The sequence below is a fragment of the Monodelphis domestica genome, chromosome 3, assembly GCF_027887165.1.
Source record: "Monodelphis domestica isolate mMonDom1 chromosome 3, mMonDom1.pri, whole genome shotgun sequence".
Lineage (NCBI taxonomy): Eukaryota > Metazoa > Chordata > Mammalia > Didelphimorphia > Didelphidae > Monodelphis > Monodelphis domestica.
Window position 1 is genome coordinate 170,285,956 of NC_077229.1, and position 27,727 is coordinate 170,313,682.

At 35.2% G+C, this 27,727-nt stretch overlaps 1 protein-coding gene across 5 annotated transcripts in view; it reads left to right on the top strand.

Annotated features, from left to right (window-relative positions):
- Positions 1 to 26,734, top strand: part of ANKRD46 (ankyrin repeat domain 46) — a 41,463-nt gene extending 14,729 nt beyond the window's left edge. For 3 of the 5 annotated variants that reach the window (XM_016431841.2, XM_056823261.1, XM_056823260.1), the window contains exons 2-5: positions 12,231 to 12,331; positions 15,968 to 16,300; positions 19,041 to 19,199; positions 24,254 to 26,734. In XM_016431841.2, the coding sequence (XP_016287327.1) occupies positions 15,990 to 16,300; positions 19,041 to 19,199; positions 24,254 to 24,470 (687 nt within the window). In that variant the 5' untranslated portion in view covers positions 12,231 to 12,331; positions 15,968 to 15,989 and the 3' untranslated portion in view covers positions 24,471 to 26,734. Of the gene's footprint in view, positions 1 to 12,190; positions 12,332 to 15,967; positions 16,301 to 19,040; positions 19,200 to 24,253 lie in introns of all 5 variants that reach the window. The other 2 variants (XM_056823259.1, XM_007488161.3) reach the window with 2 other exon arrangements.
- The last annotated feature ends 993 nt before the right edge of the window (positions 26,735 to 27,727 follow it).

A 27,727-nucleotide genomic window follows, 5' to 3' on the forward strand; every position in this document is an offset into this window, starting at 1 on the left:
AATCAAGATGTCTACCCCAAGTGTGTGAAGACTACCTCTGGCAGAATTGGCTAATGAAAACAATTTATTCCAAAGCCATGAATGGAGCTACAGCAGATTCTGTGGAGCACTTAGAACTGCCAGACATTTTAGAACCAAGGTCATCGATTGCATCCTGGGTCATCTCCAGTAAGACTGAATTTTGCCTTGCCATGGGACTTCAATGACTGGAAGAAAAAGTGAGATTGATGACTTTTTGAAACTCTGTCTAACTTAAATCCTGTTCATGTGAAAGTCTAGACGTTACCCATCCTTGGTCCTTTTCCAAAGGAATGACAAACAACAGTATACTTAATGTGTATACATTCTCCTTCAATAGAATGTCAAGTTCTTGAGAGTAGGAATAGTTTTTTTTTCTTTTTTTAATCTTTGAATTCCTAAGGTCAATATCTGACACATAGGAAGTACTTAAATGTTTGCTCACTTGATTCTTAGTTTCCTAATATGTAAGGTGAGTGTGTTGGACTAGGTAAATTTAAATCCGGCCCTAAATCTCATTATACTCTGAGTCACATATCATGAACATATTCATTAAATTAAAATGAAAACTGCCAGAGTGGATTACTAATTTGGTCTTAAGTAGGTACTATATCCTCTCATTTAATCTTGTTTATAGTATTATTTTGGTTGTCAACTCCCTCCACTCCCACTTTAAATAAATTTTATCCCACCTGTAAATTATCATTAATATTTAATATGGACTATCAGAATTCAATTAAATTACTATTTAATACATATTTTGTATCCATTATGGTTTCTGCCCTCAAAGAGCTTCCGTCTTGTTGGAAAGCTAACATTTCACACATATGCAACAGAAAGGAATATAAAAGTTAAAAATTAACTTTCAAGATGTGGAGTATAGGTCAGAAAATATTGGTCAGAGAAAAAAGATTAATATATGCCATAATAAAGTGGACATTTGCTAGGAGATATAAGATAGTCTTTGAAGAATGGTTGGGATTTAGATAGGTAGGGAGGAAGGAAAAAAGATCTTGGAAAATTTGGCTGACGGCCAAATTATGGAATTATGGATTATGGAAGATCCTTAATACTAACTTGAAGAATTTGGTCGTGCTCTAATAGACCAGTGATGGTGAACCTTTTAGAGATGGAGTGCCAGGCTCTGCCCCACCCAGGGTCATGCCAGTGCCTCCCCAGAGACAAAGTGCTATATACCCCTCCCCCTCACTGAGTTCTGGGCATGCCCCACATGTGCTATTCCCCCTTCCCTCCCTGCCCCTTGCCCAACACAGGGAAGGGAGGAAACACTCCCATTGAGTTGCTGGATGGGAGGGGTGGGTGAAGTGAGGAATGTCCTTAGCGAGTATAGAGAGAGGGGAGGGGATTGGCCCGAACGTTCTGCTCCCCTCCAACTCTGCTGCCTGTGAGCCACCCCCTTTACCCCTTATGGGCTCCTATTGGGATTCTGGGTAGAGGGGACAGATGATGTGAAAGAATGTCATCAGGAGTGGTGGAGAGGGGGAGGAGAGCAGCTCTGCCCAAATCACTCTGCCTTTCTAGTAATGAACTTGGGGAGGGTGCTCTGCAGCCATCTTTGCCACCCGTGCCGTAGGTTCCCCATCACTGTAATAGACTATAAGAATCCAATGGGGGTTATTATGCCCAGGAAGTTTTTGGTAAAAATGGTGAAAATTAATGTGAGTTATGTGCAGGAAGAATAGGAACTGAAGAAGACAGAAAAAGGAGGGGAGAAGTCAATTAAGATAGGTCCAGGGTAATCTAGATATCAACTGTTAAGATCCTAGACTAGAGTGGTCTCAGTTCTAATAGAAGATAGTTATAGTTGAGCACAGAAGGACAGCAAGTTTCTTCACTTTTCAATTCAGATTTTGGATTATAAAACCTATTGTAGATCTTATAATAAACTTTGTTTAGCATTTCTGGATTTCCTGGTAGAAGAGGGAAAATGCCAGCAAGTACTGATTAAAAATATTCTATATTGTAAGATACACTTGGAAAAAAAGACACTTGGAAAAAACAAAATGAAACAAACAATTGAATCATTTAATCAAAGAAGTCATTTAGATGATCCAGGACTAGAATTTCTAAATCTTTTAAAATGTTTTATAATCTATAAGTCTAAAGAATGATTTAGTGCAACATGTGTAGTTTTGCAAGTTTCCTGCAAAAGTTAACTTTAATATTAGAAAATATTATGAAAAAAGTTTTGCCTTTGTCAGCTGTTTTAAATTACTGGTTGAGCTGATTTTTGATACAAAAAAGATATCCCACAATTTTATACAATTTCCTATTTTTAAAAAAGATTTAGAAAAAGGCCTTTAACTCTTTGGGTGAATCCTTTACAGAGGATTTACAGAAAGATATAAGTGGATGGATTGTGATTCACACGGATACTATCTCAGATGTACAATGTACTGTTTGCTGCAGTTGAGCTGGAAGGTTGGAAGGCCACTGGGTGGCATCATTAAACCACATAAATCCACTCTTAGTGTGACTGTAAAATATTTAGTTTATTAGAGGACTAAGATAAGTCAATAGTTTATAAGCAGTTATTATGTTTATTAAAAGTTTCCCAAAAGGAAAGAAGATGAGATAAATTCAGTCTGTAATTGGTTCATCTCCATAATTTAAACAAATTCAATGATCTTCGTGATTACTTAGGTTGCAAATATTACTAAAAATCTTTGTTTAGTATTTCTGGATTTCCTGGTGGAAGAGGGAAAATGCCAGAAAGTACTGACTAAAAATATTCTATATTCTAAGATACACTTGGGAAAAAAAGAGACACTTGTAAAAAATAAAACAAAAACCCCAAGACAAAAAATCCTAGGAATTTAGTCACTTACTATAAAATAAAACAATACTGAATATTTGTGAGTAGTTTTGTTTTTAAATGTCCACATTGTATAAAACAATTGCAAGAAGTTAAAATCTGAAAAATATTGAAGAAATTTTTCTCAGGATCATAAAATCTCAATACTTACTGGCCAAAAGTTTACCTTTCTACTTTCTGTAGCATAAGGACTTAGTAACAGTGTCAGTGAAAATTGCTGAAGAAATGTTGGCCAAGCTTTCAAAATATTTTAGATACTTTAAAAACATTTACATAAAAGCATCTTACCCAATATTGGACATTTTAGATTACAATTAATTACTTATATTATATATTATATTATGGTGTTGCAGTGAATAGAGTGCTGGGTCTAGAGTCAGGAAGACCTGAATTCAAATGCAGCCTCAGACACTTAATAGCTGGGTGACCCTGGGCAAGTCACAACCATGTTTGCCTCAGTTTCCTCATCTATAAAATGATTTGGAAAAGGAAATGAGAAGTCACTTAAGTATCTTTGCCAAGAAAACCCCCAAAGAGGTCACAAAGAACTAGACATAACTGAACAAAAACAACATATCTCATCAGAACTTTCCAATACTACTCAGAAGCAACATGGTAGAAAACACCCTAGTCCAAATCTCATTTTTGATACTTGTTAGTTTGTAACCCTGAAAAGTAATTAAAACTTTAAGACCCTTGATTTTCTTCATCTGTAAAAGAGGGATAATAGTGCTTGTACTACTTACCTCATAAGGTTAGTGTGAAGAAAAAGTTTTATAAAACTTTAAAATGTTCTGTATAAATGTGAACAGTTACTATGTAGGTAGTGCAAATATATACCTGATTTTACAAATGAGGAAACAAACTCAGAGAAATTAAGTAATTTAGCCATGCTCACATAGCTAGTGTTCAAGCTGTGACTGATACAGTTATTACAAATCATTCTTACATGTTTTGTTTCCTTTCCCTTGTGATCTCTAGTAAGCAATTCTTTGTTAGTATATCTGTAAATTAACAATATATATTTTAAAAGAAAATATTTTGTGATTCAAACTCAACTCATTCAAGTTGGATTCCCAGCTGAACTGGAACTTTCAGAAGAGACAAATATTTGCTAAGTTGAAAATATACAGTAAAAATTGATTAAAATGTTGGAAATGCTCAAAAATGAATTTTCCATAGAAAGGAAAATGAAAATGTAACTGTAAAAGGTTGGTTTTATACTACCAGATTCACTTTGTAAAAAGTATATTACCTTTTTTCTTGATTGCAAGGGGTCAGATTCAGAAGAACCACTTAGTAAACTGCTTTGTCCATCTGTGCTTAACAGTACCCAAGTACCCTCAGAAAATAGTTGAAAAGATATTATATGAAACACAATAAATATTTAGAATGTTTGCTTTCAACCTGGAGGGATTATTCTATAAAATAAAAATCTGAAACCTTACCACAAGATAGCTCAGAGGAGGAAGAGTTCTTTGTCTTTTGTGTCATGAACCTCTGTCAATTTAGTGAAGACTCTCTTCCTCAGTTGAGTGTTTTTACATATTTAAAATAAAACATTGGATTACAAATAAAACCAATTATAATGAAATATAGTTATCAATTCTTTAAAGCCCACTGATCCTAGGTAAAGAACCTCTGGTTTAGAGTTTATTTCTCAGGTCTTTTAACTAAAGGTAAAACAAGACAATAAATATTTATTAAAAGATTTACTTACATGCTGGGCAAATGTACTAAGCATTGGGTATACAAAAAGAGGCAGAAAATAGCCCCTACCCTCTAGGAGCTTAAAAATCTAAAGGGGAAAACAACATGAAAACAAATATATACAAAGCAAGGTATATGTATTCATACATACTCCAGAGTATCGCAGTGTTTGATACCTCTGAATTTAAATGCTTTGTGCCTCAGTTTCCTCATCTGTAAAATGGAGATACTTGCATTACCTACCTCTAAGATTTGTTCTGTAGGACTTAAATTAATATACAACACTCCATGAATTACATTTTTATGAAGTTTATTAATAATCACTTGAAGTAGAAGGAATAAAAATGAAATAGAAGTAAAAAATCTAATTATTTAACAAAATTAAGACCACATGATTAAGTTCTCCTTGCTTGTTTAAAAAGCCCACTCCACCAAAACTGCAACAGGAAGACAAGATAGCGAGATGCGGGGCTACACCAAATTTATATCCTCCCTACATCAGCATGTAAGATGAGGAGAGTGGGGTGCTGGGAATTGTAGTTTTTAGGGTAACAGATTCTAATTACACAGTTCTGAGGATATTTCTTTGTAAATTAAAGTGCTGTGTAAATGTGAAGTATTAGTTATTTTTGTAGGTGATTTAAGCATTTAGGTAGATTTTTCTGATAATATTGTTTGGGATGTTTTAGTTAAAAAGATGTGAAGTTCAATGGCTATTGATACCTGACTTAAAAACAAGATGAGCCCTTATTGTACCTAATTACTCATTGAAAATTCATTGAAAATGATCAGAGCAATATTGCTATAAGCTACCTTTGGGAATATATTAACTTAATTATACAGAATCTACTAGTAGTAGTTTGCTGAAAGTATTATTATCTCATTAATTAAAAGTATATGAAAGTATAAATATGGTTTTCTTTTTCTGTATATACACAGAATCCTAGTAGGCTTAACAAGGGTCCTAATAGCATAAAAAATCACCATATGTCTGAAGATTAGCTATAAGAATGTATTTTGTTCTTATTATATCCCTATAACATAGTATTTCTCTTATTACGTTGTGTAATTCTGTCTATGGGTCTATACTGTATAATGAGTCAAAAAGCCCTGGTTTTCCTATGTTAAAAAATATAAGTTGGCTACTTTTGCATATGTATTTCAGCTTCCCTTCTGTACCAATCTCTATTTCTTAAAGTTCAGGTTTTTTCTAACCTTATCTTCTATCTTAGAATCAATCAGTTCCAAGGCAGAAGAGAGATAAGGGCTAGGCCTATGTTGGCAAAGGCTTGGCATGGGTGCCCAGGAATGCCGGAGGGGGCTGCTCTGTTCCCCTTCTCCACTGTGCTTGGGGACAATGTTCATATACCCTATCCCTCTACCCAGCAGCCAGATTCAAGCACTTCCTCCCTCCACTGTCTGGGGTAATGTGGGAGGTCACAGGAAGCTTGAAAGTGCAGTTTGGGTATGTAGTCTCAAAAATGTTTGCCAGTGCCTGATAAACAATTGGAGTTTAGTGACTTGCCCAGGGTAACACATCTAGGAAGTATCTGAGGTCAAATTTGAATCTAGGACTTCCAGGCTCCAGGCCTGTCTAACTCCACTGAGCCACTTAGCTGCCCCCTCTTTTTTTTTTGTGACCCTCTACTATACTAATTTTGTTCCCCATTTCCTTTTGATTGATTCTCTGCCTCTTTTAATCTTTTTTTCCTACTCCATCCAACCTTCTTCCCTCTTGTTGTTTGTAGAAATTCTTTCCTGAAATTCCCCATTGTATCAGTGAGGAAATTTCCTCTGACATCAACTCTAAATTTGCCTCTCTGCAACTCTCAATCATTGCTCCTGGTTCTGCCATCTGGAGTCAAAATAGTACACCTCTTCCATATTACAGTCCTTGAAGAAGCTATCATATCTCTCCTCTCCTCAAATCTTTTCTCAAGGTCTACTAGTCCCATTTCTTTTAAATGATTTTCTTAAGATATGGACTCAAGGCTTTTCACTATCGTGGTTGTTTGCTGGATATTCTTTGACTTATCAGTGTCTTTCTTAAACTGTGGTACATAGAACTGAGTATAGTACTTCAGGTGAGGTTAATAAGGGCAGAATCAAGTGGAAACATCATATTCTCATTTCTAAAAGCTTTACATCTCAATATAGCCCAAGATCTCATTAGCTTTTTTTAGCTGCCATATCATACTTTTAAGTTATATTGGGCTTTCAGCTTTTCACTCCCATATCTTTTTTTTAGGATGCCTACTGTCTAACCTTGTCTCCCCTTTCTTGTACTTGTGGTATTTGTTTGTACTCAAGTATAAGACTTCACTTTTATCCCTATTGAATTTCATATTTATTAGATTTAGCCCAGGGTCCTGGTAAGTCAAGATGTTTTTTAATTCTTACTAATCTATTGTGTGTAGCCATAGTTCCCAACTCTGTGTCAGCAAATTTGATGAGTGTGCCTTTGGTCTTTATCCGGGTCAACTGTAAAAATGATAAATGGCCAGATACAGCTCTATGAGGTACTCAATTGGTGACACATCGAAATTGATCCATTAACAACTACTTTTAGAGTTTGACTATCCAGCCAGTTCTAAATCTATCTAATTATATTATTATCTAGTCTACATCTCTTCATCTTCATCACGACAGTAAAATATGAAATGTGTTATCAAGTCTTGCTTTTTAATTCAAACAGAAAAGAAACAGGATAAGTAAAAAAAAGTGTGGGTGCTTTTTGGGGGTGGTATCATTGTACATTAAAAAGGTATAATTATATGAGGAAATACAGTAACCATGGGAGGAACATATGACAAAGAGTATCTGGATGAAGATCAAATGACAAAAAATAAAGGAAGCGATTTTGTCACTGGAGTTTACTATAGACCATCCAAACAGAAAAAAGGAAATAGATGAGGAGTTTGGCACAGAGGCAGGATATAGTTGTAATGAAGGACTTTAATTATCTCAACATCTGTTAGAGTTCTCTCTGTCAGAATCACAGTACCTAATAACTTCTTGACCTACTTTTCTAATAATAAGAACCACATATTTATGAATGAATTGAACTCCAGACACATATTTTCAGATAGGGCATCACTGGTTATACAAATCAATTCTATCTCAGCATGTCCAGAAATGAGACTGTAGTTTAAATAAACCACCTAGAGGGAAGAAGCTGCTTCATTCCATCTTTGATTAGTAATTAATATTATAGAAAGGCAATTACCTTAATTTACCCAGGAAGTTATGTAGCTGTACATGCCTAGTTCTATTTCTATGAGAAGGAGGCAGAAGACCAAAGAGTAAGCAGAGATTAAGGAACTGAACATAATTTTTTCTTAAGTTTCAGAGCAATTGCTAGTGCCAATGCAACATATAGGATAATAGAATCATAGATTTAGAAATGGAAATGGCTTCTAGGCCAGCTAGTCTAGCCCCCTCCTTTTATGAAACTGAGGTGCCAGGAGGTTATGATATAATACTAAGGAGCATTCAAACTCAAGACCTCCAAGTCTAAACCTAGTATTTTTTATATATAAGGAAAGTGAAACTCAAGTGACTTTCTCGGGGTCCTGTAGCTAATAAGCACCACGTATAGGATTTGAACAAGAGTTTGTCTCTTGATTTAAAATCTAAACTCTTTCTAATGTTGATAGGTATACAGCTATGGATGCTGATTAATAACAGTGTTGAAAATAACAGTTATTGAAAACAAATTCTTTGGTTTGCAGGAAAAATTCACCAACCCTTGAGGTTATTAGTCTTTTCCATAATTATTCAGGTTATAAGAATGAATCAGTAGCAAACTAATTAGAAGTACAAAAATGTATATTTCAAATGCTCTGAGAAATATTTTACCCTGCATCTTTGGAACTTAATCCACAATAATGAACTGTCAATTCTAGTGAATGGGGGCCGGGGTCGGAGGGGGGAGTGAGTGAAAGAAAAAAAAATGTAGCTAATCAGATACCTTCTTTAAGGTGAATTGAGCCTGCTAGGTGGAGCAGTGGACCTGGAGTCTGAAGGACATAAGTTTAAATCTAGTCTTAGAAACTTACTAGCTTAGTGGCCCTGGGCAAATCACTTAACCTCCCTCATTCTCAATTTCCTTCTCAGTTAAATATAGATAATAATAGTACCTACTTCCAGATTGTTAGGATAAAGTAAGATAATATTTGTAAAGTGCTTTTTAAACCTTAAAGTACTATGTAAATATTAGCTGTTATTACTTTGAAAAGATTATCAAATAAAATTAGACACTTTAAACACTTAAAAATCTATCTTAAGGCATTGCAGCATTGCTTTAGATATCTGAGATGCAACTGTAGAGAGAAATTGCAGTCAGCTGTCAAAAGGCATTGTGATGACTGGATATTTGATACTGCTTTTTAAAGCCAGTCTTCACACATATTTGGTCCAAGAGGATGAGTCAAATATTGGTTTTTCAGTTTATATCAATAAATACATGCAGGGGAGAGCCATTCTATTCAGTAATACTGTAGTATTGACCATCTCCCATAAAAGTGACCAATTTAGGAATTCAGATGCTGATGGCCATTATCTCTACAGGCCCTCAGGTCATTATCCCTTTTGTCTCTAGATGCTCAATATGCTACCCACAGCCTTCCTCTTTAGTCCTTGATCTATATTTTCATGTTCTCTCAAACATTCTGCCCTCCCAATTCCTCAATTTTTTTAAAATAGATTTTTCTTAGTGTCTTGTTTTGGCATTGTCCACATTCATCCTGTCTTACATTTTATTACATTTATGTATCACAAATTTTTTTTAGCCATTTCCAAATTGATGGACTTTTTTGTTTCCAATTCTTTGCCACCACAGAGACTGACTACTCTAAATAGTTTGTTGTTTATAGAATTTATTTTTGTCAATCATCTCCTTAGTATATATACCTAGCAGTGGAATTTTTAGTCTAAATGGTATAAACATCTTGGCCACTTAATTTGTGTAATTACAAATTACTTTCCAGAATGGGTGGGACAATTCATAGATTCACTAATAAAACACTATCGTGCATGTCTTTATAAAACACTGACTATTCCTGTCTTTTGTCATTTTTACCAATTTTCTGGATGGGAGGTGAAATCTCAGGTTGTTCTGATTTTTGTTTTTCTCATTAATTATGGAACTTATGTTCTTATGGTAGTTAATAGTTTGTCATTCTTCTTTGAGGACTTTTAGGAATAGTCTTTGACCACCTATCTTTAGGGGAACCACAATCTTCCTAACATCTGTGAACTCCTTCAGTTACACCCTTGATCTCACTATCATCCATAAGGGTTACTATTCCTTGATCAAGAATTCTGAATTTCTTTGTCTGACCATAACCTCTTATCTTTCTGTTTACACCTATCCCATACTCTTCCAAAACTAATTTTTTGTCCTCACCATGACCTCCAGTTTCTTTACCCTTCGGGATTCCCCCAGGACATCATTTATGCTCTGGCTTCATTTTTCTCCTTTCCCAGGCCTGACATGGTTTACCAGTGCAATGTTGCACAGTCCTCTGCTCTTAAATCCCTTGCCCCTTTATTCTCTCACTCCTCAAGCTTTGTCAAACCCCAGTCCTGGATTACTCTCAACTTCCTTCATTTACACCTACTTCCTTGCAAAAGAACAGAGCTAGAGAGTCTTAAGTTTGCTGACTGACTCCAGTACAGATTTATACAAGCCAATCTTAATTGCATCTTCATTGTCATTAGGCAATTCTTTTACTACTTCTTTTTTTTTTTTTTTTAATTTAAACCCTTACCTTCCGTCTTGAAGTAAATACTGTGTATTGGTACCAAGGCAGAAGAGTGGTAAGGGCTAGGAAATGGGGGTTAAGTGACTTGCCCAGGGTCACACAGCTGGGAAGTGTCTGAGGTCAGATTTGAACCCAGCACCTCCCATCTCTGGGCCTGGCTCTCGATCCACTGAGCCACCCAGCTGCCCCCAATTCTTTTACTTCTTAATTGATTTTCTTTTCCAACCAAACCTCAAAGAGCACATATTCTATAGGTAGAGATAATATGAACATAAGAAATAAAAGGTATTTGGGATTAGGGGGAAGTATCATATGGTTGGAATGTAATCTTTCCTCATCTTTGCCTCTGAGAATCTCTAATTGTTTTCTTCCAAGCTCATCACAAACTACTCAGCAGTGTTTCCCACAATTACATTTTATTTCTTTTGCATTTATTTTATATATACCTATAAAGTTTCTTGAGGCTAGCTACTGGTTCATTTTGTCTTTGTCTCCCTATCACTTAGCACAGTGCCTAGAATGCTATATATGTCTATAGTGGTGAACCTATATAGTATGCATGCCAGAGGAGCCACCCAGAGCCCTCTCTGTGGGCGCAAATACCATTGTGCCAGCACAAGTTCGCCAGAGTTTGTTACTAGAAAGCCAGAGGGATGCGGGACCAAGTTGCTGCCAATTCTCACATCACTCACCCCTCATCACTTAAAGGTGCTTAATATATGCTTATATATTAATTGAAGGCCTATATATACAAATAAAACTTTATAAAATAACATTAATCTATTCACTACATAATTTAAAGGCAATTAGAATAAGAAGGCTTATAGAATATGGATACAGTTTTTAAGGGTTAATTTGTAACCAAGACTCCACAGTTGTTTCCCTTCATAGACAGTTAAAGTAGACATCTTTGCCTTCAGCATTCAGGCATCTGGAATGTTGTCTTTTTTTTCATTTTCTTCTTACTTTGTGGATGACTTCTTCCCCTAATGTTACCTGTCTCTGGCCAGAACTAAATTTGTGCATCTCCACTAGAACAATTAAACGTAGTCAGAAACCTGCCCTCTAGGCCTACTATTTTGTTCTTTTACTTTCTCACATTGCAATGTTCAATTCAGTCTTCCACTATCCTATATCTATCCTTCCTCACCTTCCTGACCCCTAGAGGAAAAAGTTGAATTAATGAAGGACCTCCCTTTCCACAGTGTTACCTAGACAATCACTGGAGTATCTCAGTTCAAGCTCAAGTTAAACTAAACATATTGTTACAGACTGGTTTGGAGAAGAGGTTCCAAGCAGTAATTAACTTTGTTTAGAGAAACAAGCAAACAGGTTTGGTGTAGATGGTGAAAAGTGAACCTGACTACCATGAATTCTCAAGTACTATCTTGACTTGAAGTACTTGACTAGATTTGAAAAATTATTTAAATCATTTTTTTGGTTTCTGGCATTTAGTTATTAATATTGCAAGTATGTTGGTTATGTAATGGGTTAAATAGACTTGTGGGACAATCTGGGAATTTAACCACCAATTTGTAACATTGTTTCTATGGGAAAATGCATTTGGAGATCCAAACAACTGACTTAACAGATGATCTTTTGGAACATGTACATAGGGGACTGCTTGTACTTTCCTAATACCCATATTTTTGGTTCATCTTTTAGTCAGCACTTTTCCATTTGTGTTTAACAGAATAATAGTTTATTCAATCCTCTTTCCAATTCTTGTCACCATTTTTCCTGCATGTCAGTTACATATTTACTAACTTTTTAGATAATGTTTCACTCATGGACTTCCTGGAGAACTCCTATGTGGTTACCAAATTGCCTGGACTTAATAGAATATCATATTCATTTTCAGGTCACACCTTTCTTCTAAATGAGATGTCTATTTATTGTAGATTTGGACCAGCATACTACGGGGAGTTTTGTTAATAACAGTATTAACAATTCAGACAGGCTGCACAGTGATCACTGAAAGACCCAATTTTCTTAAGTTCAAGTGAGTATTTTATACTATTGACTTGAAACTTCAAATAAATTGTGACCTTACTTTAGGAAAAATTTAGTTCCATAGTTAAGATGAAAAATGTTACCTGTCTTTGGATCTGTTAGACTTAAAGTTAGAAGTATCTCAAGGGCAAAAAGAAACACATAAGATATGTTTTAAATACACTCATTCTGGATGCAAACAGACCCAAAAAAGGCTTGTCTTTGGAGTGAGCCAGCAGCCAGCAGGATCTCAGTCTGAAAACCACAAGAATTCTTACTGTGTTTCAAATAGAAATGCCAATTGTTTTTCCTTCCCCACTCTTGGTATGTTTTTTTATCCAAGCCCATATTGCTTCATTAAAACACACCTGACAGTTCTCTATATTTTATTTCTTTTCTTTTCTTTTTTTTTAAGAAATACTTTTGGTTCTATCTTATGCTCCAGTTTAGTTTATGTTAGAATGGGGAGGGAAAGTGAGAAAGTAAGGACAGCTTAGCATTTCAAATCCTTTACAGTCTGGCTTCAGCTTACCTTAGGCTTATTTTACACTATACCCCTTCACACATATTACAGTCCAGCTACATCAGCCTACTTGCTCTTCCCCAGATTTAGCATACCCCTCCAGTCACCATGCCTTTGTGTGGACTTTTCCATACACAGAGAATGTTCTTTCCTCCTGACTTCTTCATCTCATAATTCCTAGTTTCCCCTTAATTTATATACTCATATACAACATATATACTTATCTGTTATCTTTGAACATGTTGAAACTTTGCTATATAAAATGTAAGCTCTTCAGGGCAGGCTCAGCATTTTGGTTGTTTTGTCTATGTGTTATTCTCTTGCACATAGACAGATAATGCCCATTGGATTACATTAGATTAGGATAAGGAGTAGACAGCTGTCCTCATATCAACTCACAAAAAAAAAGAAAGCAGAATAGGAAAGTCCTGGAATATTTTACTTTCAGTAGGTAGGAAATAGTTTTTCTAAAAACTGCAGGCTATTAAATTAAATCCCAAGTACTTGAGGTTAATTTTTTCCCCTTGGCTCGTCACTTTAAACATGGTATAGTGGAAAGAGCATTAGACTAAGAATCTAGAAGGCTTTTAGGCTCTGGTGCCAACACTGACCCTGTACCTTGACCATACAACCTCTTTGGGCCTTTTCTCTCCCATACAAATGAAGGGATTGGACCCAATTGATGATCATTAACCCTTCCAGCTGCTCTTTATTATAATTCTTAGTTAGAAGCAACCTGTTCTTTCAGTTATAGCTCTGGTCTTTTAAATAAACCTGGCACAGTATAAAAGATATCATTTAAATCACTGCCTTATAAACAGAGCAGTATGACTTGCATTTATTTCACACTTTAAGTAAATGGCTTTAGGGATTGCTTATACAAAAGCTTGGAATGGAGAAAATAACCAAAGACATAAAAATAGCATTGAATTTAGTAAAATAGAAGGGGTTGTGCAGAGAAGCAGTGTGGTCTAATGATGTAATTCAGAATAAAGTACCAGAAATGTAATCTAAGCTGAAAGCACTGGTTATTGATTCATCTTATTTTTTAAAATTATAATTAAGATTACAGTATTAGAGAATGTCAGGATTCTCTTCTCTACCCCTCCTTGTGGGCAAAACTGTACCCAAATAATTATAGATGTTTGGGTCTTTTTGTTCTTTAATATAGCTAATGACTTTTATCTTACTAACCTGTTAAATTATTCATCAATATGTACAACTGGAAAATAAACATCTAAAAATTTTTACCTTATTCTTTCACTGTATTTTTAAACGATTCTCTGAGAATTCTCTTTAGGTAGCTACTATGCCTTCTTTTTACTGTGGTGCTATGGAAGGAATACTGGACTAGGTTTGAATTCTAGCTCTGCTATTTATGATTCTTGTGGCTTAGAAGAGCCACAGTTTCCTCAGCTATAAAATGAGAGTTTTAAACTGAGTATTCTCCAAAATCCCAAGCAGCTCTAAATCCTATGCTCCTTTTTTATATTTGAAGATAGTTACCAAAGCACTTCTTTAGTTATTTTCTCTATAGTTTTCCTTTCTCAGATTCCATATTTTTCCATTTAAATCACCCTATTAGAAGATGTTCTACTAGGACCTCATTAACACCAAATAAATGAATTTCTTCAGTCTTTGAGTGCTGCACTCTTAACTTTGGGATAGCCACTCTTTTTATTACATAAAGTAGTTCAAATGTAAATAAGGAACAGATAAATGGAAAGGAAATCCCAGTAGATTTTTATTACATTAACTAAGAGCTGCTGATTAGTGTTATTTTTTATTACATTATTGAAGTTTTTTTTTTAAATAAAGGAGTCTCAAAAAGGTAGCTTTTTGAGTTTTAAAGGTGACCTTTCCCAATTTTGCTTTTTTTTCCCCTAGTGTAGTCACATCATAAATGTTTGACATCTTGAGCCTTGTTTAAAATGTGTGGGGTTGAACTAAATTTATTAGAGAGTATGGTCACCAGGAATTTATCAATTCCAAATGATTTTTAGCAATTTATTTATAAAATAGAGGGAAAATGAAAGTATAGAAATGAGAAAGAGGGGCAGAGTAAGAAATCTAGCTTAATGAGCTAGACCATTGCTCAAACGATGGCTTTACTCTGACAGGGCTCAAGAAACCTCAGAGGACTAGAGAGTCAGTTAACAAAGGTTTTAGCCAAGAGGCATCTTTCCAGATGAGGGGCCCCTCCAGAGGCTAGTACCTCCAGGAAAGCCAGGGAAGGGAGTCAGCCTTTTTTCACTCACCCACGTGGTAGTCCTAATAGCAGTCGTCAGCCAGAGCTCCTCCAGGGTAAGGTTCAAGGTGAAAGAACTCTTCACAGGAAGCTCTTGGCATTTTTAAAGACCATTCCTTTTTGTCACTTCCTGTGACTTCCTTCCATTTCATGTGGACCAATTACAGCTAAAGTTTTGTTTAGGACTGCCCAGGAGGTATTCAGTGGGTTCTGATATGTCATCCACTATTGCACACATGGGTCACTGACCTCTCTCACTTAAGGATAAGTGGGGTGTATATGCTTCTGGTAATTAAATCTAAAAGTGGGCAGGAGAGAGTTAATCCCAGCTTCACAATTCCCCCTGTGATCATTTGGGAGACTAGTCTCCCCAATTGATCATTTGACATAATCATCTTATACCCCTAAAAAATTTTCTAACTATAGGTGCATACAATATTGCACCTTCTAAGAGGAAACTACAATAGTTAGAGATGAGGGAAATAAAAGAGAGAGAATGCAAACCAATGTTTGCTAGACACATTGACAAAAAGCCAATTGGGGGCAGTCTCCCTTGGCATAAAAGTTTACATTTAAAATAAATGTTTGACCCCCCTTTGTTTCAATCAATAAAAACCTTTTACTATGTCTGCTTAGTGGTAGTTAAAATCAGAACTTCAAAATAGTTTCTAATTTTGTCTCTAACATGTATGAAGAAATTGAAAAGAAAATATTTATTAAAATACTAAAAGTTTTATACAAGTCTATGCTTCTGCTTAATGGGATAGTAAATTAGGAACAAAAGTTGAGGTTGAGAAGAAATGGAACTTCAAAAGTATTTGACTCTTTGACGTTATTCAGCTCAGCAAGTCTCACTGCTTCATTTTTAATTGCAGGTGACCTATCACAGCCAGAGCAATGTCCTATGTTTTTGTAAATGATTCTTCTCAAACGAATGTACCTCTGCTGCAGGCTTGTATTGATGGGGATTTTAACTATTCCAAGAGGCTATTAGAAAGTGGCTTTGACCCAAACATTCGTGACAGCAGGGGCCGTACAGGCCTTCACCTTGCAGCAGCCCGAGGAAATGTAGACATCTGCCAATTGTTGCACAAATTTGGTGCTGATCTCCTGGCCACAGATTATCAAGGAAACACAGCCCTTCACCTCTGTGGTCATGTGGATACTATACAATTCCTTGTTTCCAATGGACTCAAAATTGACATTTGGTAAGTAATCTATTGCTTTTAAAGACTCCTTCCCCCCCACTCCCCACCCCCTATCACTAAGCCCACAATTAAACACATCTTATCCAGCCTTGCCATCTTATTTAATTAATAAAATCATTAACAACAGAATTAAACTAGTAGAAAATTTTGGGAACCAATGGCCTGAAGTATTTTATGTGAAAACAGCACGACATGTTAATAAGATTTGAGTTGGCTCTGATCACATGGCACAGCACATCAGGGATGAAGCCTTAATTTTTTTAAAACCCTTACCACACAATACTGTATATTGGTTCCAAGGCAGAAGAGTGGTAAGGGCTAGGCAATGGGGGTTAAGTGACTTGCCCAGGGTCACATAGCTGGGAAGTGTCTGAGGCTAAACTTGAACCCAGGACCTCTCATCTCTGGGCCTGACTCTCAATCCACCAAGCCAGCTAGCTGCCCCAAACCCCTAATTTTATACAAGAGGAAGCCAGGAGTCCTAAAAGTTTAAAGATTTTTCCAAGGTCCCACAGCCAGAGAGTAGCAAACTTGGGACTCAAAAGCCACATTCTCTTACTGGTTAGTGCCCTGCTGGCAATTGGCTTTGTGATCTCAGGCAAACATCTCAACCTTCTAGCTTTTAGTTTCTTCTGATAGTGAGGTAATTGGATTAGGTGATCTCTAATGTTTTTGTGATGTGATTCCCTAATGTTAGGCTGATCTCAGAGTGTGATAGATGTCAGACTACACTAAGATTAAGCTTGAATTTTAAATTTCATCTCTGTGCAAGTCTATTTTTGCAGCTGTTGTTGCATTGTCATCTGTTTTAATATTCTAAATCAGAGAAAAGCTGTAAGTGGTTCTCTTTCCACTAGAGCCATGGAGAAAGAAACTAAGAGTTTGCTACAATTCTCTTCCTGGTTCAGTTTCTGTCCTGTTGACATTATTTTTGTTGGCTTGGCTGGCCATCTGGTGGGGTCTTATACTAAATAAATCACTAACCATTTCCATGTTCAATCTCCTGGGCCAGAATCATGCCTTGCTCACACTATTATAGGAAGAATGCTATAAATGCTTTCTTTTTTTTTAGTTTTTCCTCTCTGTGTTCTCTTCCAGGACCACCTTTCAATGCTCCCTGTCAGTTAGGTGAACTTCCTAGACACTTCCTAGCTGTGTGACCCTGGCAATTCACTTAACCCCCATTGCACAGCCTTTACCACTCTCTGCCTTGGAACCAATACACAGTATTGATTCTAAAATGGAAGATAAGTGTTTTTTTAAAAAAAGAGCCAAAGTCAAGATGGTGTTGAAGCAATGAAAAAAGAATACATGGCTGTGCATTGAAAGCCAGGCCTAGAGACAGAAGTTCCTGGTTGATCTTCTTGCCTTAGAACCAATATGCAGTAGTGATTCTAAGACAGAAGGCAATGATTTTTTAAAAGAATAAAATAACAATGAGTTTTGCTTGGGCAGTGATGTTTTCAAGTATCCTTTGCTTTACATTTAGAACTAAAAGACATCAGGCGTCAGACAAGCCCATTGAATGTCAATTTAATAGTTGTTTGAACTGAAAAAGTTCTATTTGCCCGAGTTATTTTTAATATAGTATAAATATAGTATAAATATCCCTATAAAATGATAATTACAAGTATGAAGGAGTTTAAGAAAAAGTCTGAGTTTTCTGTAAATGACTAAAAATTTACTTTTTGGTTTCATTTAATGATATTTACTAACTGGCTTACCAGACTTTTTTATGTTTATCACGTTGTTGTTGTTCATTTGTGTCCAGTTCTTCATGACCCCATATGAGGTTTTCTTGGCAAAGATACTGGCATGGTTTGTCATTTCCTTCTCCAGTACGTTAAAGCAAACTGAGGTTAAATTACTTGCCCAGGGTCACATAACTAGTCAGTGTCTGAGGCCAGTTTTGAACTCAGATCTTCCTGATTCCAGGTCCAGTGCTCTATCCACTAAGCCACCTTGCTGCCTCTCTATCTCATAGTTTTCCATATAGTGACCGATCTTAATTTAGGAGCAGTGTTGGATAATTTATTATCCACATTAAAGCTTGGTTATGGATAGACAATAGAAAGTTTAAGTGGCAACTCAGTGCCTACACAATAATTTTATCATTCCTGAATTTGGTATAAAACCAATTCCCCAAACTTCCCTTCAAACTTTATTCCTCACTACCTTTCCCTCTTGTCCCCTTTATTACAACTAAACTGAACAGCCAATACATACTCTTTGGTTTACAAACTCCCTGCCTTTTCTTATCCTTTATTCACTACTGTTAATGCTTTTTACTGGGCTTCCTTGGCCATAATCTTACCCCTTTGAAGCTTAGCTTACATACTCCTTCTCTTTGATTCTCCTACTCAGAAATAATATCTCTTCTTCCTTTGTGCTTCCACAATCCTTTGTAACCTTCTTATGCCACTTATTTCATTTTGAACAATATGATTATTCATGTATGTGCTTTTTCAACACTTACTAGAGTGTAAGCTCCTTGAGGTCAAGAACCATGCATTTCCTTTAGCCCTAACTTGTAGCAAGCACTCAACAAATATTTATTGAATAATGAATATTTGTTAATTAAGTTGATAAAGTAAGAATGTCACTTTGATTAGATTTTTATCAATTGTATACTAGTACCAAACATATATCAAAAACTTATACAATAGAATCAAAGTTCTTCCTATTTATTATTCTCATAATGAAGTTTTTGTTTTGGGGGCTTTTTCTTCTCCAATTAAAGCAACCACCAAGGTGCAACACCTCTGGTATTGGCAAAGCGAAGGGGAGTGAATAAAGATGTCATCCGATTGCTGGAATCATTGGAAGAACAAGAGGTGAAAGGTTTTAACCGAGGAGCCCATTCTAAGCTGGAAACCATGCAGACTGCTGAAAGTGAAAGGTATTTAGAATTCTGGGGTAACATTAAAAATAAGAAAAAAAACTAGTATTAGCCTGTAGATCATTTGGGGTCATCATTGTGTAAGTTCTTGTATTTAATTTCTCTGAATATATAGCTCTGATTACTTTGTCTCCATGTCTGTCTTTTTTTTTACCTCAAATTACAATTTTTTTGTTAAATAAAAAGAAATAAGATTATTAGTCTGATGAAACTGTCTTAACTCTTTGTAATTACTGCAATAATTTCTAGGTGCTTCCCAGCCATCTTTTTAATGATCCGTTTTAGATTTTTCCCAAGAATGGAAGTCAAGACCGCTGCCTATAGTTTGCAAACTATTCTTTTCCTCTTTCTAAAACAGGATATTTACCCATCTCCAATCTATGGTACCTCTCCTGTTTTCCATAATCTTTTAAGTATCACTGGTAATACCTTTAGCAGTCATAATCTGTCAGTCCTTTTAGGACCTGAGGATATAGATGAGGGCCAACTGACTTGAATTCATCAAGGGCAGCCTTACTCTCTCCTTACTTAGCTCAGGTGTTAACTCATCATTTTGACCTGTCAAACAAGATTATATTAGATAATCTCTATGTTCTTTTCAGCTTTAATATTTTATGATTTTTTGATGATTCCAAGAGGAGAAAAAAGTATGTGATTTTAAAACAGAAGTTGTTATTTTAAATTGACTTTCAGTTTCTCAGGGCATCAGAAGCATTGAGACTATGATTTAACAGGATTTAGAAATACCTTACTTATTAAGGTAACTGACAAAAAGAGATCATGAGATAGGGCAAGGGCATAAACTGATCTTGCCCTTTCTCCCAACTTCGCTGGCTCCACTGACTTCAGGAGTAGTATCCAGCAGAAACCTGTTTAATTTTAATAGTATTTTGAGTCTTATAAAGTGAAAAGGCAAGGCCAAAAGTAATGTGCTCCACATTTTCTTCCCAAATTTGCAGAAGTATGCTTAGAATTTGAGCTTGTTAACATTTGATCTATTTATTAGATTTGTTAAAATCCTCTCCTGTGGAAAAAAGGGACTATTTTCACTTTCTCTGTCTTAAGTTTTCTCCTAACAATACTATTTTTTGCATATTATCAATCATTTCTACTTTTATCCTACTTCCTCTATACTTTACTTCCTATTCTCCATTTCCAGGTTGGCCAGTGTTCCCTCTGGGGACCATTAACACCACCCCCAAGCATTTGCTTGTTTCATGTAGATACTTTCAAAGCACTCAGAACCTGAATCTCTGAGTGCTTTTATTAAAAAAAAAAATAAATTAAAGGTTAATTTTTCTAGAAGGAAACCAAAACAAAGAAGTCAAGGCCAACTAGAAATGGAATATTCCTTTACTCTGTACTTTCTGAAGTGAAACATTACTTCCTTATTTTTCTTTGCAACCTCCAGGTAAACTAGTTATAATCAAACTAGTCACATTTCCCTTTTATCACCTTTTCTTGGTGATGTAGAATAGGGATTAGGTTAGGATTTTTTTTTTTACATTTCTTTCTTAAAAATTGGTCTGCCCTCTAAATGATCACCCTCATGCAATTGTCAATAATATGGAAATAGGTCTTGATCAATAACACATGTAAAACCCAGTGGGATTGCTCATTGGCTATGGGGGTGAGGGGGTGGAAGGAGGGGAGGAAAAGAACATGAATCATGTAACCATGGACAAATATTCTAAATTAATTAAATAAAAATTTTCAATTAAAAAAAATTGGTTTGCTGTGATAATAGAACTTCCTTCCAGTGGCATGTGAGAAAAGAACTGCACATTTAGACCCTGAATGGTTCTGCCTCTGGCCTATGTGGAAAAACAAAAGTGGTCAGAAGAGAAAAGTGTTCAAGAAGCTCTCATCTCATGTGCCCCTTAAATTGACTTCAGATCTTAATTGGATTGAAAACAAAGGATTCCTCACACCTTCATTTGAGGGTGAATTATATTAATCTTTTATCTTTGCCTCAACATGTAAAATCTCAGCCTATTTATGGCTTTGTCGTTAACTAGCCATATGATCTCGGTCATAAAATCATAGTCACATTAGTTAACGTACTTGGGCTTCAGTTTCTTCATTAGGAAAAGAAGAAAGTTGACCTAAACATTGATTTCATCCTTCATTAAAACTGTACATTAAAATAAATAACAAAAAAACTAAATGTGGGGGCAGCTAGATGGCTCAGTAAATTGAGAGCCAGGCCTAGAGATGGGAGGTTCTATGTTCAAATCCTAGCTGTGTGACCCTGAACAAGTCACTTAACTCCTATTGCCTGGCCCTTACCACTCTTCTGCCTTAGAACAGATTCTAAGACAGAAGGTGAGGGTTTAAAAAAAAAACCAACCTAAATACCTTCAGCTGACATATTGCTTTTCTCATTCTGAACTCCTTTCTTGTCTCCAAATCTGTTCTCTGTCTCCTGACCCCCAAACCCACCCAAGCCACTGTTCTCAGGACAGTTAGAGAATTTAGAAGTTTTATTAGTATTGTACAGGTTGGGAAATATAAACTAGACGGTCTAAGTATCCCTTTCAGTTCTAAAATTCCAAGAATTTCTTACAACTTACTGACTCAAGCCTGTCTTATTCACAAAATAATGTCAATAATCTTATTTTTACAATAGTCAGAATGCCATATAATTGAATTAATAACATCATATCTTCATTATTTATTATAAATGGTGATCTCTGGAAACTGTGATAATCTTCTAACACAACTCAAAGACAGTATTCCAATTTTGTTTACTATTAGTTTAGAATGCTTTATAATAGAAAGTATTATAGTTTGTTTAGTGTGTATTGGAAATTTTTTATTTGATCCATTAAGGGCCACTTAGTATCTTTTTATCTTGAACTTCATTTAAACTCATTTGTGATTATTATTAATCAGAAGGTGATTAGTTGGTTTGAGTAGCTCTATTTGAAGTATTGATTTCCATTTTTTCTTTTTTAATCCTTACTTTCTGTTTTAGAATCTATACAAGTATCAGTTCCAAGGCAGAAGAGTAGTAAGGACTAGGAAATGGAGGTATAGGGAGAAGGATGGCTTGCCCTGGGTCACACAGCTAAGAAGTTTCTGAGGCTAGATTTGAACCTAGGACTTTTCAACTCCAGGCCTGTCATTCTATCCACTACACCATTTAGTTGCCTCTCAGCTTTTAAATGCCTTTTAGTAAACTCCTTAACTAGCTTCAGATTGAGAGTTTGTACTCCTCTATTTATAGATATGTATGTTGCTAAAAGAATATATTAACATTTAAAAAATAAACTAATACCTATGTTATTCAACTTTCCTTCTCTACCCTTCCTCTTCATGGCAATTTTGCAAGACTAAATTTTATCTTATTACTATGCAATATTTAATGGGAAGAGAAAAAAAGACTTATTTTAAAAAAGAGTCTGCCTACTGAAGGCATATGTTGCTACCTTTATTCACAGCAACAGTAATATTTGAACTCTGCTTTTTATGATTTCTCTTTTTAAAAAATCAATGGATTTTTAAGCCCTTAGTTTTCTTCTTAAATTAAAAATAAAGCTTAAGGGGATTGGCTAGCATGGAGGATTAACAATATAGCATTGATACAAAGGTTTTGTTTGGTTATAAAAAGGTTAACTGGTTTCTTTGAACTGGAGTGAGCTAATTTTCCAAACAATTTTATACAAAATTTTCATTACCTCCAGTATGGTAGCTAAGAAATAACACCTCACAAGGAACCAGAAACATAGTATAGATTGTCATACTCAAAGTATTTTAGCATTTTAATATATTCAGCATTTTAATCTGATAGTTTATTTTTTATTTTGATATATATAGGTGACTTGAGAAAGTTTAATAATAGGCATTAAAAGCATATACTCTCATAGTATAGCTGAATTTTCCTCAAAAAGTAGAGTATTTTGAAAGAAAAATCAACATCTGAATATGGTTGTTTAAGGAAATCCTAAAGGAACCAGAACTTCATTCCTTTATGGAAATAATTCTGCAGAATCTTTTGTTTTTTTATACCTAATTCTTGACTTTGAATTGTTGGCTACTAGCTCGGTCATATTCAGTGACATTGATCTGGTCCCTGAGTTACTCTGTATTCTTATGATTTTATATTAAGGTTTAACAGAGACTTCTCCAGCCTGAACTCTTTTATCCGTTTATTTTTAGGGCTTTTCTGTGTTGGAATTTAATTTTAAACTTTTAAAAATGCCTTTGTTAATTCTTATTAAAAATGTCTTTAAAGTATAGAGGGGTTGCACATAACTATGAGACATCCTAGGCTGCTTTGATACATGCCTCAAATCCAAAATAAGGCGATAGGTATACTTTACCCTGCCCTAACCAAATTACATCTGCAATACTATGTTCAAGTTTGTGTGCCACTTTTAAAAGAAATATATTGGCAATTTCCTGACCTGTGATTTTGCCCACAGAATATAACTATTCATGAGTTCACATTCACTTAAATATTTTCTTGTTATGAATTTTGGTTTTGGTTTAGAGTCTGTTGGGAGACTTCTCAAAATTTAATTTTATTATAAATGCAATAACCATCAGCAAAACAATTATATAAATATGAAATCATGATTAAAATTATACAAAAAACAGATGAGCTATATATTTGTTTATTTAGTGGCCTTCTTGAGATGCCTTTCTTTAGTCTGTTCTACTAGGTCTCACAGTGACTCCTTCATTTGAAATGTATTTTTGATTATTATTCTGGCCTAGACACTGAATCAAGAATCCCTGTTTTATAACAATTTACCATCCAGTGTAGACCAACCTAGGGCCAAAACACGTGCTGAGCCCCCAGATGGCAGGCCAAAAATAGTAAATATATACATGAGTATAAGTAATTATAGTCACAGGTGTGTGTGTGTAGGGGGTGGTGGTGGTGGTATACATGTGTGTCTCTGCCTATATTTGTGTTAGCAAGTGGATTTGCTGTCCTTTTCACAAGAGTATGGGGGTGGGGGGGTTCTTGCTACTTGAAGTATTTTAAGTATCTTATATTGTCTTATCTTTTATAACAGTCATTTATATCATTATTCCTTTTGTAGTGCCATGGAAAGCCATTCTCTCCTCAATCCCAATTTACAACAAGGGGAAGGAGTACTCTCAAGTTTCCGAACCACATGGCAGGAGTTTGTGGAGGATCTGGGCTTCTGGCGCGTGTTGCTTCTGATTGTTGTCATTGCACTACTTTCTCTTGGAATTGCATACTATGTCAGTGGTGTTCTTCCCTTTGTGGAAAATCAGCCTGAACTGGTACATTAAAGTTATGGAAAGAAGGCAGGTGCCCCATGCCTGCTTCTCAGCTGTGTTCTAAATTTCCCAAAATGCTTCTCCCAGTACAATGCTAGTACTATATCATTTGGCTTTTATACTATTTAGTGTATTTGTTACCCTTTAAGAAGGGAGATTTATTGATCTGAATTAACTGTTCTAAAGTCTAAAGTATTTTAAAGCTACCTCTGACACATTCTAACATTTTAATACAGCCTAGGAGTAGCAGGAACCAATTTTGATAAAACATGAGGATTAATAAAGAATGAAAATAAAATGAATAATAATCCTCAATCCAGAAACCTTATCTTATCACAAGGACCAATTAAATGCAGTTTTTAGCAAAAGAAAAGTTGATATGGTACAAGGTATTCTCATTGAGGCAAAACTGCCTTTATAACATTGTGGGTTTTTTTCTCTAGAGTAAGGAGGGAAAGAAGAATGAAAACTCATATTTAACACTGATTAGCAATCCCATATTAACACATTGATAGGTTATATGGGTAGTGAGGCAGCTAGGGAGTATAGTGGAGATAGTGCTAGACCTGCAGTCTAGAAAACCTGAGTTTGAACCCTAGATATTTACTAGCTATGTAACTCTAGGAAGATTTGCCTAACTTCCTTGGGCCTCAGTGTCCTTGTCCGTAAAATGAAAGGGTTAGATTCTGTGGCCTCTAAAGTTCCTTCCAGCTCTAAGTCTATGAACCTAGTTGATAGGCTAATATTGTAAGCCAGTAAGACCTTGGTTCAAGTCTTTAACATTTATTGACTGTGTGACCATGGGTAAGCCACTTAACCTCTCACTGCCCCAGGTAACTAAGTTTATATGTTATAGATAAATAGATGATCTGTTCTCTTGAACTAACAAGGAACTCCCCATAGCTAGGAAGCCACACATCTGGACCCACTCATATAGTTTCTTGTTCTGTCACGAAACAAAGCTTTGGGAATAAGCTACATTTCAGTCCTTACTTTTTGTTTTCTTTAAAAGTGATTGAATCAATCTTATGTTATTTATTTGTGTTGTTTTTTCAGGTAATATTGTGTTAATGGTGTTATAGTGTCTTTGAGGGGGTGGTTGCATTGTTTAATTTGTTTTTTTTATTTTCAGGCTGCTTTGGTATCTGTGCAAAACAAGCTTGAAAAGTTCCGTTTTCTCTGTTTGATTTCCCATTTCTTCTTTAGTGTTTCATTTCAAAAGCCTCCTGTTCATCAAAAATATGTCAGAAAGCTCATTTTCTTCTTAATGGTTGGAGGAAAAGAGAATGTGATGCAAAATATTTGGCTGTCAGTTTAATTCTGTAGTGCTATTTTTTTAAATGATAAACTTCATCCTGTAAGACAGTTACATTTTCACAATTGCACCATATAATGTCTTCATCTTTTTGTTTATGGTCTTGTTTGGAGGCCTTGTTATTATTTTTATAACAATCCCTTCAGTGTCAGTAATTCTCTGATGACCCATACTGATAGGATATTTCTGAGTTAGCATTGCTGAATAGTATTGTTCTGAGTATTGTAAACACTTTATGGATGGGTATAATATATAAATTCATATCTGGCCCCCAAATCACATTGCAGGTTCAGCAGTAAGGCTGAAGCCCTCATTTGTTAATACTTCTGGAATGTTATAAATCATATTATTAGGTTATTAAGAAAAGAAATTTGAAAGTTTAAAATTTATTCATTGGAAGAAATGAGAAAATTGTTTTTAGCAAACTTATGACTGTCTTAACAAAAATACCCAAGCTACTGCTAATTGAAGAGTTTCTAGAATTAGAAATTGTAGAATACAATTATGCATTTTGCTTCTCTTATTCTTTTCATGTCTTCATTTGTTTTTGTTTTATATTTCTGTATCCAGATCGAGGCTGCTTTATGTGGTTTTATCTTTATTAAAAGATCTATTGTGAATTTCTTTATAAAATTACTGCTTCATAGTAGGCTTGTACATACGCTTGTTTTTAAGTTAGATACAAACAAAACTAATTCTAGTTGGCATAAACACAGAAAAACTAGAATAATCCTAAAATGGAATCCTCTAAAACCTAATTAAAAAGGTATTCAGAATGAATGTTTTACAAATCAGCAAAGATGTGCACAATTGGTGAAATAGATGCAGAAACAGCACATTTTTAAAAGTTACAGATTGAGTAATGTTTCCTTCTAAATGCTATGCTCTTTGTAGATCTTATTCTGTGTATTGACCAATACTACCAATAAATGTGTTTGTGTTTTCCACAAACTTTGGTGAAGATGGATTTTTTGTTTGTTTTCATTTTTGTTTTTAAATTTATTTCTGTATCAATTGTCATTTTCTTTGCCATTTTGTTTTAAGTTTAATTTTACAGTGGGTTGATCCTGCAGAATTAGAATGGAGTAAGGAGCCCAAGACATCTTTTCATACCTACTTGAATTAAACATATTTGGAACATCATTATCTGATAGTTTCTATGAATTTTCTCTGTACAAGAATCCTGAGGCATGTTTGGATAAATTGCTTGCCAACCTAGCCCTTTCTAGCTATCTCTGCTCCCTACTTCCATCCTACCAACATCATGCTATAGTATTTCCTTCATCAGCCTTCCACACAAGCCAGTTTACCTGCTTTTCGGGAAGGAAGGTGATGAGAAACAAAAAGATTTTTAATGCCTTTTTCCTCAGAATTTCACCTCCACCAACTTATGTGCTTGAACTCCAAACTCCAGTTCAAATTGTTTTCAGGAAATCTTTCATCCCTATTAAAAAAAAATCTGACATCTCTTCTTTGATACAGTGAAAACACTGAATTGCACTCAGTTCAGTAAATAGGTACTAGGTACTTATTATGTCCAAGTTATTGTTACATTTAATTTGCACTCATTGCTCTATTAAAATACTTTGCATTGGTTTTGTGGGAATATATGCCATCATTTACTAGATTATAAACTTGTGTGAAGATTAAATTTAACTCTCCCCTGATTATGAAAATGAAATTAATTAACTCTCCCCTGATTGTAAAAATTAAATTAACTCTCCTGCCCATTTTTAGATTTAATCACCAAAAGTACAAACATGCTATGTACAGTTGAGTGGGGAGATTTGCCCATTTTTAGATCTATTCACCAAAAGTGTAAACATCCCACTTAATCATTTAGTGAGGTCTGTGACCTGGGTGTGCAATAGAGGGTGATGAATCAGAATCAAACTGACAGCCCCTGGGCAGTCCTAAAGCAAAGCTTCAACTGTGATTGGTATATGTAAAATTA